The sequence below is a fragment of the Crinia signifera genome, chromosome 7, assembly GCF_055691185.1.
Source record: "Crinia signifera chromosome 7, ASM5569118v1, whole genome shotgun sequence".
Lineage (NCBI taxonomy): Eukaryota > Metazoa > Chordata > Amphibia > Anura > Myobatrachidae > Crinia > Crinia signifera.
The window spans coordinates 63,762,824-63,777,612 of NC_139223.1; the positions used below are offsets into that span (position 1 = coordinate 63,762,824).

General features: G+C 37.6%; 1 protein-coding gene across 1 annotated transcript in view; it reads right to left on the bottom strand.

Moving 5' to 3' along the window:
• Positions 1-5,256: 5,256 nt before the first annotated feature.
• The window catches only part of LOC146021195 (uromodulin-like), a 102,959-nt gene continuing 93,426 nt past the window's right edge, over positions 5,257-14,789 (bottom strand). The window contains exons 11-15 of the mRNA XM_083154991.1: positions 14,178-14,423; positions 13,223-13,385; positions 12,835-12,916; positions 10,251-10,277; positions 5,257-5,615 (exon numbers count right to left, since the gene is read on the bottom strand). Of these exons, the coding sequence (XP_083011117.1) occupies positions 5,548-5,615; positions 10,251-10,277; positions 12,835-12,916; positions 13,223-13,385; positions 14,178-14,423 (586 nt within the window). The 3' untranslated portion in view covers positions 5,257-5,547. The remainder of the gene's footprint in view (positions 5,616-10,250; positions 10,278-12,834; positions 12,917-13,222; positions 13,386-14,177; positions 14,424-14,789) is intronic.

The window sequence follows — 14,789 nt, forward strand, 5'->3', positions numbered from 1 at the left end:
CTCATTGACCATGACTTTAATTAAATTTTTGTCCCACATACTGTACAGTAATCATGTTACAAAGGGATAATAGCTGACACACTTGTTTTCATCAAGGAATCCCTCAATCAACCCATTGTTGGAGTTGGAGGTTGTAAACTGGTTGAGGAACATAGAGGAGGGCTCTGCCAAGAGATTGACACCAGTGATTGTGAACATGCCTGTCGGGATACACAGCGGAGGCATAGGACTGAAAGTTTTCCCAAAATAGAAGAGCACTTAACAGAATTAGTAGCATTTACTCCTTATTCAGGTGAGAAACCTATCATAATGTATCAATTAACTAAATGTATTATCAGCGTATGCGGCTCCTGAACCAGCGAGACTCGCGGCTAAATACAGCGAGTTTCCTACATTAGCCGCAGGTCTCGCTGTTTTTGGGAATTCTCGACATCCAGTGACGACGAGGATTTCCCCAGAACATTGAATAGAGCGAGTGGCCGGCGCGGGGGTTAAACAGCTAGGATCGCTGGTTTTCTGCAATCCTCGCTGTTTAACACTCGCTGGCCGTTAGCCGCGGCATTGAATACACCCCGTGGACTCCAAACAAAAACGAAAAGGTGGAGCTGAAAAAATCAGAGAGAAGAAGAAAAAGATTCTTGCGGCTGATGCCTAAAATGTGTTAAAATAACCGATATGTTTGGTCGCCATCGACAAGGTCATAATATTCCTGGGGAAAAATCCAGTGGAAATGTTTATGAAGAACAAATTGATCAAGCAAATGGAAACCAATTTTACCACGATATTCATGGGACAACAACCAGTGATGAAGATGTTTGTGAAACACAAACTGATCAAGCAAGTGGAAAACTATTTTGGCACCATATTCATGGGAAAACAACCAGTAAATATGTTTGTGAAAAACAAATTGATCAAGAAAGTGAAACAGAAATGTGTATTGGTTCAGGAAGCCCCAGTCAACAAGAGGAACAACCCCTTTAATCATTGTGTGACCCTCAAAGTGCTGCATTAACAGATCTAATAGCCGTACAAGAAGACTGTGTCATGAACAAAATCTTGACAGAAAAGGAGCATAAGGAAATGCAGGATTTAAATGCTACATGTAGCTCTCCAACTACACCAAGTTTAGATGACCAGTTTCAATTCAACTGTTTTGATCGGCCAAAAAACAGTCAATTATCTTTATTTTTTAGTTGCCACCCTAAACAAAAAATCAGTGATCCAGTCTTAAAGAGAGCTTGTTTTAGGAAAGATGGATCAAACCGCAATTGGCTAACCTACTCTGAAGAAAAGAATGCAGTATTTTGCTCTGTATGTTTGTCCTTTTCAAAGAGCTCTACAACTAATCCATTCATTGAAGGAATGACAGACCGGAGGCACATTCATCAAAGAACTAAAGAACATGAAAAAAGTGCAATGCACTGAGCCTGAGCTGAAGCTTATTTTTTGAATGCCAGTAGTGCAGATATCAATAACTTACTGCATAGTACTCAAATGTCTGTACGCAGAGAACAAGTCAGAAAAAAACATTAGATATTGGAGCGTGTCATAGACGTGGAAGGCATCGGTAAACGTGGACTCAGTTTACAAGATATTGCTCTTGATCATGGTAATTTTTTGGAAGTTGTTTTACTACTTAGCAAGTACGATGTTTGCCTCCAAGAACACATAAATGATTGCATAGAAAACAGGAAGAAGATGCATTTAAGAGGGAAAGGCAGAGGATCATTACTAACTTTGCTCTCCAAAACAACAGTCAATAAAGTTGTGGAAACAATAAGACAGCTTATACAGGAGGCAGTGGCAAGTGGTGTTAGAGAAGCTGGGATGTTCTCAGTCCAAATTCATACAATTTAGGATATCACAACAAAAGATCAGTGCTCTGTTATTGTTCGCTATGTGACTGACTGTGTTCATGAGAAGCTCCTTGCCGTGGTTGAGTGTGAGTCTTCATCTGGAGAATACTTTCTTAACTTGCTAAAGCAAGTTCTACAGTCATGTAAGATAAATATAAAAAATTGCATTGGCAGCTCTACTGATGGCGCAGCAAACATGCAAGGACAATACAGAGGCTTTTTTGCATGGTTGTCAATGGAATCTCCAGACCAAATTCATGTCTGGTGTTATGCACATGTACTGAATTTAGTACTGGCAGATACCACAAAGGTTGTCATTGCAAGTGCATCGTTATTTACTTTAATGAATGACATTGCTATATTTATTCGGTATATCAGCGCATGAATGTATGGCTAAATGTCAGTCAGGACCCTCATCATCGTAGACTTTGTGATCGGTGAAACTCGCTGGTGGTCTAAAGATGCTGCACTTAGAAAAGTATTTGGCTCATTTTCACAACCTGATTCTGCTTTGTATGTAGACCTTGTTGTCACTTTGGCAAAGATTGAAAAGAACTCAAGATCTAAACCTGAGGTGTGCATAAAAGCAAAAGCATATGTAGAATCTCTTCTTAAATATGAGACCATTCTCACAGCAAAAATATTTCTTCGTATTTTTGAGCTAACATCACCGTTGTCAAAATATTTACAAACTAGTGGATTGGATATATCAAAAGCACATCACATGGTCACTTGTACACAGGAAAATCTCAGAAAGCTTGCTATATATAGTGGTTAAGAACACTACAGATCATTTCGTAATGTTGGGCAAATGAAAAACTGCAAGAATTAGAAGATTGTGAACTTGAAGTAGGAGACCAGCCTGCCTCAGAAAAGGATAAAAAAGAAAAAAAAACATTGCTGGTGAGCTTTCTCAAGATGAAGTAATATCTGATGCCATTACAGCTTATAAGATACAAGTGCACAATGTGCTCTTGGATGTAATAAATGAGAGCATCACTCAACGTTTTCTCGCTAGTGGAACACTGTATGCAGACTATGCTTGCCTGGACCCTAGAAACTTTGCCAACATAAGAGAACAAGGGCTTTGTATATCAGCAATGGAAGACTTGATAAAATTTGATGACAATGCCACAGCTGAAAAGTTGCGAATTGAATTAAATAGTCTAGCTTTGCACTGGGACAAATTGAAGACATCAGCACTAGAAGAATACACTGTGAGGGTATCACAAGAAATGCCTGTGGAAGACCTAAGTCAACAATTTCATGAGATGGAGTTGGTGAATAAACCATGTGGGACATCTGTGCCTTTTGTTGCTACCAAATTCTACGGTGCTACAATTTATTGACCGATGCCTATAACTTGATTGGCCTGGCCTATAAATTCATACTGACACTATCATTAACACAAGTTGCTTGTGAGAGAAGCTTCTCTACCTTGAAGTCTATCAAGAATCGACTGAGGAATACTGTATCTCAGGACCATTTGGATTCCTTCATGCTGATGGCTACAGAAAAATAAATTCTCATGGCTCTTGATGTGGATGACATAATCAACACAGTTGCAGAGAAAATTGAACTCCAACAGCGTCTCTTTTTTTTGAGGTGACTAAAAGCGGCTGGTGTGAGCAAGCCCACCATGACAAATTTATACAGATGTTCAATCGAAAGTATCTTGACCTTCGGTATCATTGTTTGGTTTGGCAACTACACGGCTAGGGAACGCTTGAAACTAGAGCATATTGTAAAGGCCACAGGCAAAATTATTGGAGTGCAGCTACCAACCATTCTGGAGCTTTATAATGCCAGAATTTTAAAATGAACTAAAAATATTTTAGCCGATTCTAACCACCCCTTTTTTAGTACATTTGAGAAATTACCCTCATTTAAAAGGTTTAGCACATACAAGCCGTTTGCACAATAGTTTCCTACCATCAGCAGTACGTATGTTAAATGCCTGAATGTTTTTTTGGTTTTATGTATTTTTATGTATGTTTCATGCAGATATTACTTTATTGTATTGGTATTTTATGTATGTTACAATTTCGTCTGCAGAGAGTTTCTTCTGCTGATGACAATAAACTTGACTTGACTTAATGTACCTATTATATAATACTGTAGAGAACAGTGAATTATTGACAAAATCAATGAATTCAGGTATTTTATGTATTGCACAACTTATTATCATTTGTAACATTAATCTTTGTAACATCTAAGTATGGCAGTTGATGCTTCAAAAATACTGTATTTAAAAAAAGGGGAGCAAGAGATATGTGGCCAAATGTAAAAGCCTCTGAGCTCGGAGGCCATGTGGGATGCAGGCGGAAAAGGGGCAATCATTTACATTTCAACAGTCGTGTAAAGGAAAAAGTCCAGGATAAACTTGAGTTTCAGAGGAACAAGCGGTGACTACACCACATTCAGGCACTTACCAAAGATGACAACAGGAAGCGATTCCACACTGGAGATGATGGTGGAAGACTAAAGGTGCCCATACACGTTCAGATATGGGGCTGTACATTTTGTGCTTTAAATTGTGCCTTACTATTCTGGCACTTGTGCGGGTGCGATGCAATTTTTTTTTTTTTTAAAGTTGATAGCTACTAATGGACATCAAATTGCATCGCATCGCATGTACTCCTGTACTGATGCGATGCAATGAAGCACAAAAAGTACTGCATGCAGATACTTTTTGTCCTTTACAATATTGTACCTGCGGGGACGCGTGTCGCATCCCATCCCCACACGTACATGGCGCGATTATCGCACATGAGATGAATTTTGTACTTTAAAAGTACAAAACGGATGCGATAATCGCAACGTGTATGGGCACCTTAAACCTTTATTTCATGTTTCATTTATAGTGATTAAGGGACTTTTCATTTGAACAGCAGTCAATTGTCATAATGTGCATATTTGTGGAACAGAACACCCACAGGAACAAGTTAAGCTTTGGATTTTGAATGGAACTAATAATACAAAAACAAGAAATTGTTTTGTGTGTGTTACTGTTGCACTTTTAAATTCAGTATTGAAAGCCATTTAGGAGTGTTATATTTGGAAAAAAAAAAAAACAGATCTTTTTTTAAACACAGTCTAAGGAGCCCAAAATTGTGTTATCCCATAATTGGAATTGCACACATGCAAGTCTTGAAGAGCTATCTCCAGTAGCCATGGAAACCAGCAGTGCAAGAAAGAGGACTTGTATAAATGTCTTTATTCGTGTACATAGGTACAGTATGTTTATGTACTCAGATGATATACAGTATCATGAGTAACATGAATGCATACATTAACATGCATAACCTTTAACATTACCTCAAATTAAAGTGTCAGATAGCTGTGCTATGCCTGGAAATCTTCCAAGCTAAGCTGAGCTGCTGTCAACCCCGGGAAGTTTTCCGGTCTACACCACTTTCCGATCCCCTGGGGACTACAAGCACTGATTGCAGTATCCCGGGTATCAGCATAATGCATTACACGCTTAAGCCTGACCCCAGGACTCCTATTGGCCGGCCGTAGGCTTAACTGTGTTATGCTGATTCCCAGATGCTGCAAATCAGCCGTGAATCAGCGCATCCTGTCCGGCACATCCCCCCACCCCAGCAATATGGAAATGTAAAAGTCACCCTTCGATGGGTATTACAAAAAACATCAATGAAAGGGTTAATGTTCAGAAAAACACAGTTTATCATAGAATCAGATGTGTAATCCAAGATAAAACTATAGGTACCAGGAGAAGCCAAGCAGTAGGTCTACCTGAAATAGAGAAAAAAAAGTTTTCATTCTGTTAAACACCATAGTTCCATAGTAAAGAGTCAGAATAAATACATACAGGTGTCCTCATACATGCTGTACGTGCTGTAGTCATGCCAAATAGCCGCTCCTAGCGTGCCAGGTCCCGTGAGTTATTGTCAGGAGTATTTTTGTGGGGGTTTTGCCGGGTATGTATATGTCAAAATGTGTTGTGACTAGGATGCACCAGGAGACTGTACTAATTTATTTGACATGCAGCACGTACAAGAATATATATCTTTGTGTGACTGTAGTTGAGTACACACCAAAAAGACATGCATTTGTTCCAACAACGGATGGTTATAGCCTGCTCAGTGGCGTAACAATAGCCACTTCAGACCCTGTTTTCCTGGAGGCACCGGAAACAGTAGCTGTGAGTTTGCTGGGGCTATTGCTACAGCGCTGCCAGGACCTGTAGATGAGAAAAAAAGATACCTGACAGAGGTGCATTAGGTCTGGTGGCTCAATAATGCCAGGCATCTCACTGCATGGCATATTGAGGTTAGATGTATGAGGACACGTCTATATATCAACCATATGTAAGTAAGCAGGCATATTAAGACCAGTGACATATCTATAAATTAGTGGAGGGTGTGCAGTGTTTTTTGAAGCTTTGCACATTTGTATGTGCAGTCCCACAAACATGGCAGGTGTACGTAAATCATCAGCTTAATATACATATCTGAATCAGGCTCAATATTGGGTACAAATATATTGCTTCTGAGTAAGCACGTGTTAATAATTTAAAATATATTTGACTGTAATATACTGAAATATTACTTTAAAGTAATACTAAAGATATTTTGGAGATTGCTAGTCAAAATACAAGTATATTCTCAATGGTATTTGGCACATGTCTGATTCTAAATCAAATATTCCAAGGTCTTCAGATTTCTGTTGGTGTAATTGTGGTCAGCAATGGATGTATATACACATTTGGTGCAATTTTCCTTTAATTTCTAAGTATTGAGATGAAGAGGTTATTCTGATATTTTATGTGTTGGGTACTTAGCCACTTAAAGATCCTTTACACATGCTTCTTTGTAAGCTCATTCAGTCAATGTCCAAGCCATGGAACAAGAATTTGTGGTCATGTTTATAAGGTAGCAAAATTGTTAATTGCTCTATACTGGAAACAGGTGTTAGGTCCTACAATTCCCCTGTATGATTTGGATATCTTTCAAAAGGAGCCTATAAACTGTAGCTAGATCTTTCGTCTTTAGTCAACATCTTTCGTCCAGGACATTGGGTTCAATGGAAATGTCTTTCAACGAAATTGGTCAAAAAAATTGTACAGTGTGTATGCACCTTAAGTGTGTTATATGGCATCTATGGAACACATTACAGATTCTCTTACATGATACTGTAACAAAATTCCACACTACCTTGGACTCCTGGTATTCTACATACCATAGACATCTACCTGGACTTGAGTGAAGCTAGTCTTCACTCACTAGGGTACATTTACAAAGATGGGAGTTCTACTGAAGACGGGATGTTGCCCGTAGCAACCAATCAGATATTGTCTGTTATTTTCTAGAAGGTACTAAATAAATAAGTAGAATCTGAGGTACTTGTTTCCTAGCACGGCCACAATCGATTTTCCCATTGAAATGCATTGAAAAAAGTCAATATCGCATCGGTCGCGTCGTATGCGGCTAAAAAAGGCTTAAATGGTCCAGACGTGATGCCCCCGATTTCCCCATAGGGAACAATGTTAAATGCCTCAATTTACCCGCGATGCCCCCGATTTCCCATAGGAATCAATGTTAAATGGCTCAATTTACCCAAATCATCATAGGGAACAATGGTAAATGGGCCAGAAAACCCAAAAAACACCCCTGAACAGTGAAATGTCCCCACAAAAGTAGTTGACGCCACCCCACGATCAACGCGAACCCGAAGCGTGGCGAGCGCAGCGAGCCCGCGAGGGGCGGCGGTACGCGTCCTCCGACCTTTTCATACCCCCACTATCCACGTCGGCGTGGAGTTGAGAATAGAATAGTGTGGCGAGCGCAGCGAGCCACCGAGCCCAAAGCATGGCGAGCGCAGCGAGCCCCGCTAGGGGACGCAGATACCTTCACAGGTAAACGCGTCCCTTCGCAGGCTTCACAGATATCCGCGTCCGCTCGCTGCGCTCGCCACACTATTCTATTCTATAACTTCAAACCTCACTCCACTTTCTATCCTCACTTTAAAGGACCCCATATACAAACATTTCATTTCAAAAACTTGTAGAGAAAGATCTAAGAAAATTACCTGACAAAGGAAAGATCAACTACAACCTAACCACAGAAGAGAATAAAGCATTAAAGGAACTCAAACAAGATAACACCATAGTGAATAAGCCAGCAGACAAATGACCAATCTTATATCAGAAAAGGACACCTACCAAAAACCAAACACAAAGTTTTAAAGACGAATTACAAAAAGTTAGATGAAGGTTTACAAATAGGAATACTCACAAAAGACCATGAATTCATAACTATATATTATCCCCTCATGCCTACATTTTATCGACTGCCAAAGATTCATAAAAATCTGCAAAACCCATCAGTGTGACCTATTGTGTCCGGAATTGGTTCATTAACTTCAAAATTATCACAGTATATTGATCATTTTTTGCAGCCAATAGTACAACAACAAAAAAGCTATCGCAAAGATACTCTTAATTTTTACAAATACTGGATAGCACCACATGGGACCAAGAGTACATCCTCTGTACAAGCGATGTCAAATCCCTGTACACCTTCATCCACAACACGTTAGGATATGCTGCTGTCAGGAAAACCTTAACCTCCCAAACATCATTACCCCACAAACAGATTAGTTTAATTTTGGAACAATTCATCTTTCACAACAACTATTTCTGATACGATAGCGACTTTTATACCCAAACAAAAAGGGACCGCGATGGGTACATCTTTCGCACCATTGTATGCAAATTTGTTTGTAGCGGATTGGGAGGAAACAAACATTTAGAACAACAATCCTTTTCTAAATAAACATTATATGCTGGCACAGATATATAGATGGTCTGTTCTTCATCTGGAATGGCTCATCAACAGATTTAGATTCATTCAACATTTAATATGAACAATAACGATATGGGATTAGAATTCACTAAAATGATCAACAAGGAAAAAGTAGTATTTCTAGATCTGGAAATATAAATGAAAAACAATAACATTATGACAAAGATATTTACAAAGGTAGTTGCCGGGAACAACTACCATTCAAAAGCAATTATCACATGAATTGGAAAAAGAACATCCCTGGAGAACAGAACAGGAGGATGAAACAAAACTGCATAGAAGTGGAAACTTTCAAAGAACAAAGCCTAGAATTAAAAACCAAGTTCGTGAAAAAAGGTTATCCTGCCAAACAAATGGATACAGAAATAAAAAAAGTTGATCAATAAACAGGAAAGAACTACTCAAATATAAAAACCAAGATGTCTCAGGAATCAGTCACCTTCATCACACAATATAATTCCTACTATAAGCAAATTGAAGAGATTCTGATGAAACACTGGCATACAGTATACTCAGTTTGGATAATGATCTAAAAACAATTCTACAGTCAAAACCCAAAATTAAAAACCATAAGACAGCATGCAACACATAACTAAATATCTCTGGAACAAAAAGAGGAAAATAACACAAAATATTTCTATCTGTGTTTAAAATGTGGATGCTGTAAGGCTACAAAAAAGAGTACCAAACCCAGCACATCATTTTGTTCTAACCAAACGTTAAAAAATTCAAACATAAATAATTTATCACATGTGAGTCACATGATGTGACACGAAAGGAATAATATATATACTCGAGTGTCCATGTGATCTACAATATATAGGTCTAACAAAAGAACGAAAGGAAGACTCAAAATAAGAATTGCTGAACACATCAACAACATTAAAAAAGGCTTATAAACCCACAGTCTCTACCAACATTTTTCAACACATCATAATAAAAATCCAAATCTGCTAATGATTAATGCAATTGAAAGTGACCCCAAGCTGAAGAGGAGATGTGACAGATACAGTATATTGACAAAGAGAGAAGCGAAATGAATCTATGAATTGTAAGACATTACACCCAATAGGGTTAAACATAGATTCAAATTTGCTGGGTTTTTTTTTTAATAATTTTAAAAACAACCTAAAACTTCTTATATCACATATACACAAATATTCTCATTAAATATACATACCATGTGCATGCCGCCAAAAAACATTGCATTTCTGTTTGTGAACAATAAAGTTCACAAACCCTCCAGCCTTGCCTAAAATTATTCTAAAGCCAGATCCTCATTGATGAAGAGATTCTGGCACCGGTCTACTGGCAGTAGTCAGGATGCCAGCAACTGTATTCTGAATGTCAGCATTCCAATTTAACATGTTTTCTGGCATGCAGCAGTATTATATCTAAGATGAAAAGAATTAGACTAATACTAGATTAATTAATGTTCTTAACATGCTTGTCCCTCCGTGTTCCATCTCAGCAGGCATAAGAGACTGCAAGTTGCTAGATATGTGTGCAGACTAACATACATGAGCAGTACAGTTTTGTACTACAGTATAGTACAAACACTTACCTATACCAATTGACAATGGAAGTAAATCTGTTAAAGAACAAGACATAAAAACAAATTAATTATCCATTAGGAATTTCATACACAAATACCCCAAAAAATATGAAGGAGATGCATGAGGTGCTCACACACTACTGAGAGATCCTGCCTGTTCAGAAATACATCTAAAGTTGTTTTTAACTGATATTTGCTATATAACGTGAAATTCTCTTGCAAAAGAGGGTTTACAGAAAAACTGGACTTTAACTCTGTAAAGATTGTAAATGGGTTTTGTGAAACTGCACACTAAGTGCGTTGTTCGGGGTTAGCTGCTACGAAAAACAGGTGATCAGCCTGTGGTAATGTGTAACAATGGTGACATTTCTGCACTCTACCCCTATAATAAATAGAGTGAGGCTTTGTGTCGGTTTGAAAAAAAACTTTATTTGCAGTTTGATATTCCAGAAGTGGTAAATGTAGAAACAGCAACACCTCTTCTGATTTATGGCCTAAATGTCTTAATAGTAAATGTATAGATTATCTGGTTGTTGTTGGTCCAATACAAGTCCAGCATACACAATATCCACATGATGCAAATGGTTGACATTTCTCAAATGTTCATTATAGACATACACTTTCCAAAGGCAAATGTACATAACTTAGATGGCTAATGTATTCAGAATCAAAATATTGCATATTCTGATTCTGTTGTTTATGCTTTGATCAAACCTCAAGATCATTTTTAGGTAGTGTAGGTTTCAAGGATTGAAGTCTTGTATCCTCGATTCTCAAAGCACATGAAAAGTCCTCATGTCACATGTTAGCTTATCAGTCATGGGTAGAAACCGAAATAAGACTTAAAACAGGAAAAACAATTCATGGAGTAGAACTTAATTGTGAAAGAATCAGAGCGGTGGACAAACATTTTAAATAGATTGAGTATAATTTTGTATCTTGCAGAAAATAATACTGAATTTTGTGATTCTTCTGATACATTTTACATAAAAAACAATGGAAAATACTTATTAGTCTTATTATTTTTATGTGCTAAATTTGATCCACTGATGCAAGAATATGTTAGTCGTATTCTGGAAGATGAATGAATTACTGTGAAAAGAATATTTTAAATGAACTTATTCACCTAATGGGTGAAGAGGTTCATGATAAAATAATCTCCTCCATACACATTTCTAGATATTTTTCAATAATAGCTGACTGTACACCAGATGTTAGTCATGTTGAACAATTGTCTTTGACAATAAGGTTTGTTGACTTCGCAAATAACAATGTTAAAATCTGTGAATGGATATTGGGATTCATCCATCTTTTCAATTGCTTGAAAAAAATAAAATCAACTTAAAATATTGTAGAGGTCAAGGATATGACAATGGTGCAAACATGAAATGAAAAAATAATGGGGTCCAAAAGAGAATCTTGGAACATAATCCATTGGCATTTTTTATGCCTTGCAGATGCCATAACTTGAACCTTGTGCTTTAGGATACTGCAAAATCCTCTTTGAAATCTTTGTCCTTTTTTTAAATTGTGGGCCAATTATACTCTCTCTTTGCTACTTCTGTTCATTGTCGTCAGATTTTGATTCAACAAATACAATCTATCACTCCGAGAAGACCTAGCGACATGTCGGGAGGCTAAAATCTCCAGTGTGAAACCGGCTCCAAACCGAATTGCAGATATTCATGATGCACTCATTTATCTTTTTTAAAAAGAGAAAAACCATAATACTGCAATTGCGCATGAAGCAATTACTTTATGTCATCAAATGAAATAATTTTTCATTGGTGATTTGGTATGATATACTGTTCCAAGTAAACATCATCAGTAAATGTATGGAGAGACAGGATATGGATGAAATAAAAACTGTTGAATTGAAAAGCAGTTGTTACGTTTTTAGTGGAATATAAAAAAAAATGATTTGAGACTGCTCTTTCAACTGCCAGAGCTTGCTACACATCTTGAAGTTATGCCTGAATTCCAAACAATCAAAAGAAAATGTGAAACGACATTTTGACTGTGAGAGTAGAGATGATCAACTTGTTGCAACACCCAAGAAACAATTCAAAGTTGAATTTTAACTGGATAGATATCTCCTGTTCGACGTCAAAATTTCTCGCTCAGGGTGCTAGAATACCTGGAGCCAGCCCTGGCGTTAGAGATCCAATGTTTTACAATGAGATTATACCTTGATTTGTGCTGTCATTAGGTGCCAGTTAGCAGAGCTGATGGTTGATTAGACTTTTTTGTTGTTTATTTATTTTTTGTTCACTCTTAACCTGGGTTTGGTGTGGTAATACAGATTTAGTACTTTGGCTGATGAATGCAGTCATGTGCTGTGCTATGGGTGCTCATTGTGGTTGCATCATTAGACATTCTGGCTATTTCTTATAAGTACTGTCATGAAGGTATGGTCATTTTTTGTATGATATTTTTAGAGGAGGGAGGTCTATTTATTAATTTCATGGTGAAGTGGTGGCTTATAGGGATTTTTGTGGGTTTGGATGGTCTAAGAATAAATAAACCCAGTTTGGTTTAATCATACAGAATACCGTATTACTTTAGTTTCACATCTTGAAGTATAAAAACTTACCATAGTATATAATAGGCCCAAACTCCAGAACAAAAGTGGCTTCCTGTATCACAGCTCTGCGAGTCTGTGGCCTAGAACATGACTGTGAATAAAATAATGAAAAGAAGAGCATGACATGCCTGTATCTACTGTTTATATAACATTTCAGACATCGGGTGAAATGTAATCGAGTGAGAGATGCAGAAAGTGAGAGATTTGATAAGAAATCTCCAGGTTTTTTAAAGCTGCAATCATTTACACTGCAAATTCAAAATGGTTTTGCAATGTATATGATTGCTGCTTTAAAAAAATCTCTCCATTTCTGAATCTCTCATCCTATTACATTTCCCCCATCACGTTAGAAGAATGCTCCTGTTTCACATTTAGCAGAACATTGGATCAAGCTTACCGGTTTGCACGCTTGTCTTTTGGTATCACAAAGATTGGTTTCACAGTGTAAGTAAACCATGTTAGAATTTTCAACAAATTTGAATATTTGAACAGAAAAGAGTCCTCGCATAGAGACCCCATTTTCAATCACCCTGACAGTTACATCTTCCTTATTAGGACATCTAGAAAATAAAATACATACACTTAAGTATGTAGCCAGGTGCACCAAAGGAAGCCTTGGTAAAAGAGCATATTTTGGCAATTAGGTTAATACTGTTCCTGAGCTGATGATAGTCAATTTTATAAACTCATAATTAATTTTTGATCTCTAGAATTTTTGTAAGAAAATTAAAACTGGAATATTCTGCTTGCAAAAAAGTACTTAGTAACACCTAATTTCGCTAAAATCAAGCTGGGTACACACAAGATGACACCCAACAATGGAATGTCATCAACAAATTACCTTGACCTTCATGACGCATACATACTGTACAATCTTGGAAAAGATCGCATGAGTGGTCACATCCTGGTGTATGCCATCAGTGACAATATCTTGAGATTGAGCTGCATAAGGCAACATGGACGGTGTAATGTTTAACATTACTGTCTCAAAGCACTATGTAATCGGTTCGATTCCAACCATGGCCCTAACTGTGTGGAGTTTGTATATTCTCACCATGCTTGTGTGGGTTTCCTCCCACAATAGAAAAACATACTGGTAGAAAAATTGGTTCCCAACAAAAAATAACCCTAGAATAAATGTGTGTGTGTGTGTGTACTTGTGGTAGAGAATATAGATTGTAAGCTCCACTGGGGCAGGGACTGCTGTGAATGTTCAAAAATTCTCTGTAATGCGCTTAAATAACTGGTAATAAATAAATGTAGGGACAACACAGGATGTCACTGATGATTCTCAGAATCAGGCATTAGGTTTTATACATTTATGAATAAAAAAACTTTTTTCCATTCCTCACCTTTCTTTAATGATGTAATATTTCACAGATTCATCCCCATATCTACTAGGTGTAGCATAACAGTTTTTCATTGCAATCACATACTGGGAAGTATTTGTCCCATCGAGAATGACTCCAACATGTAATGTTGCTGTTGTTGGTAGCACCAGCTCTGTCATTTGATACGTTGATAAGAAATTTGAATCCTTATAAAGAACCATGCTTACTTTGAATTGTCCAGCTCCATCAATACTGACGCTTGTTGAACTAGAATTAAAATGATATTACGTACAATGAGTCTTGAGATTGTTCCATAACTATATATTATTCTTCATACTGTAGATACCACTGAATAATAGACTAAAACATTGGTTCACCAACAGCTGCTTATAGGCATACTTACCTACTCTACCCAGAAGTTGTGTGAGACTCCCGCTTTTTCTGGTAGTCCACCACAACTCCGATAGAGTGGGCACTACTCCCATATCCCAACTGCTTTCTAGGAAAGCACAGATAAAGCAGGGAATGGCGGGTCCTCATTTTAGCCCTGCCCCCTCCTTGATGACCTGTGATTCACCGGATTTACTGTCATGGGGTGGAGTGTTTTAAATGGTTGGCAAGTATGTTTATAGG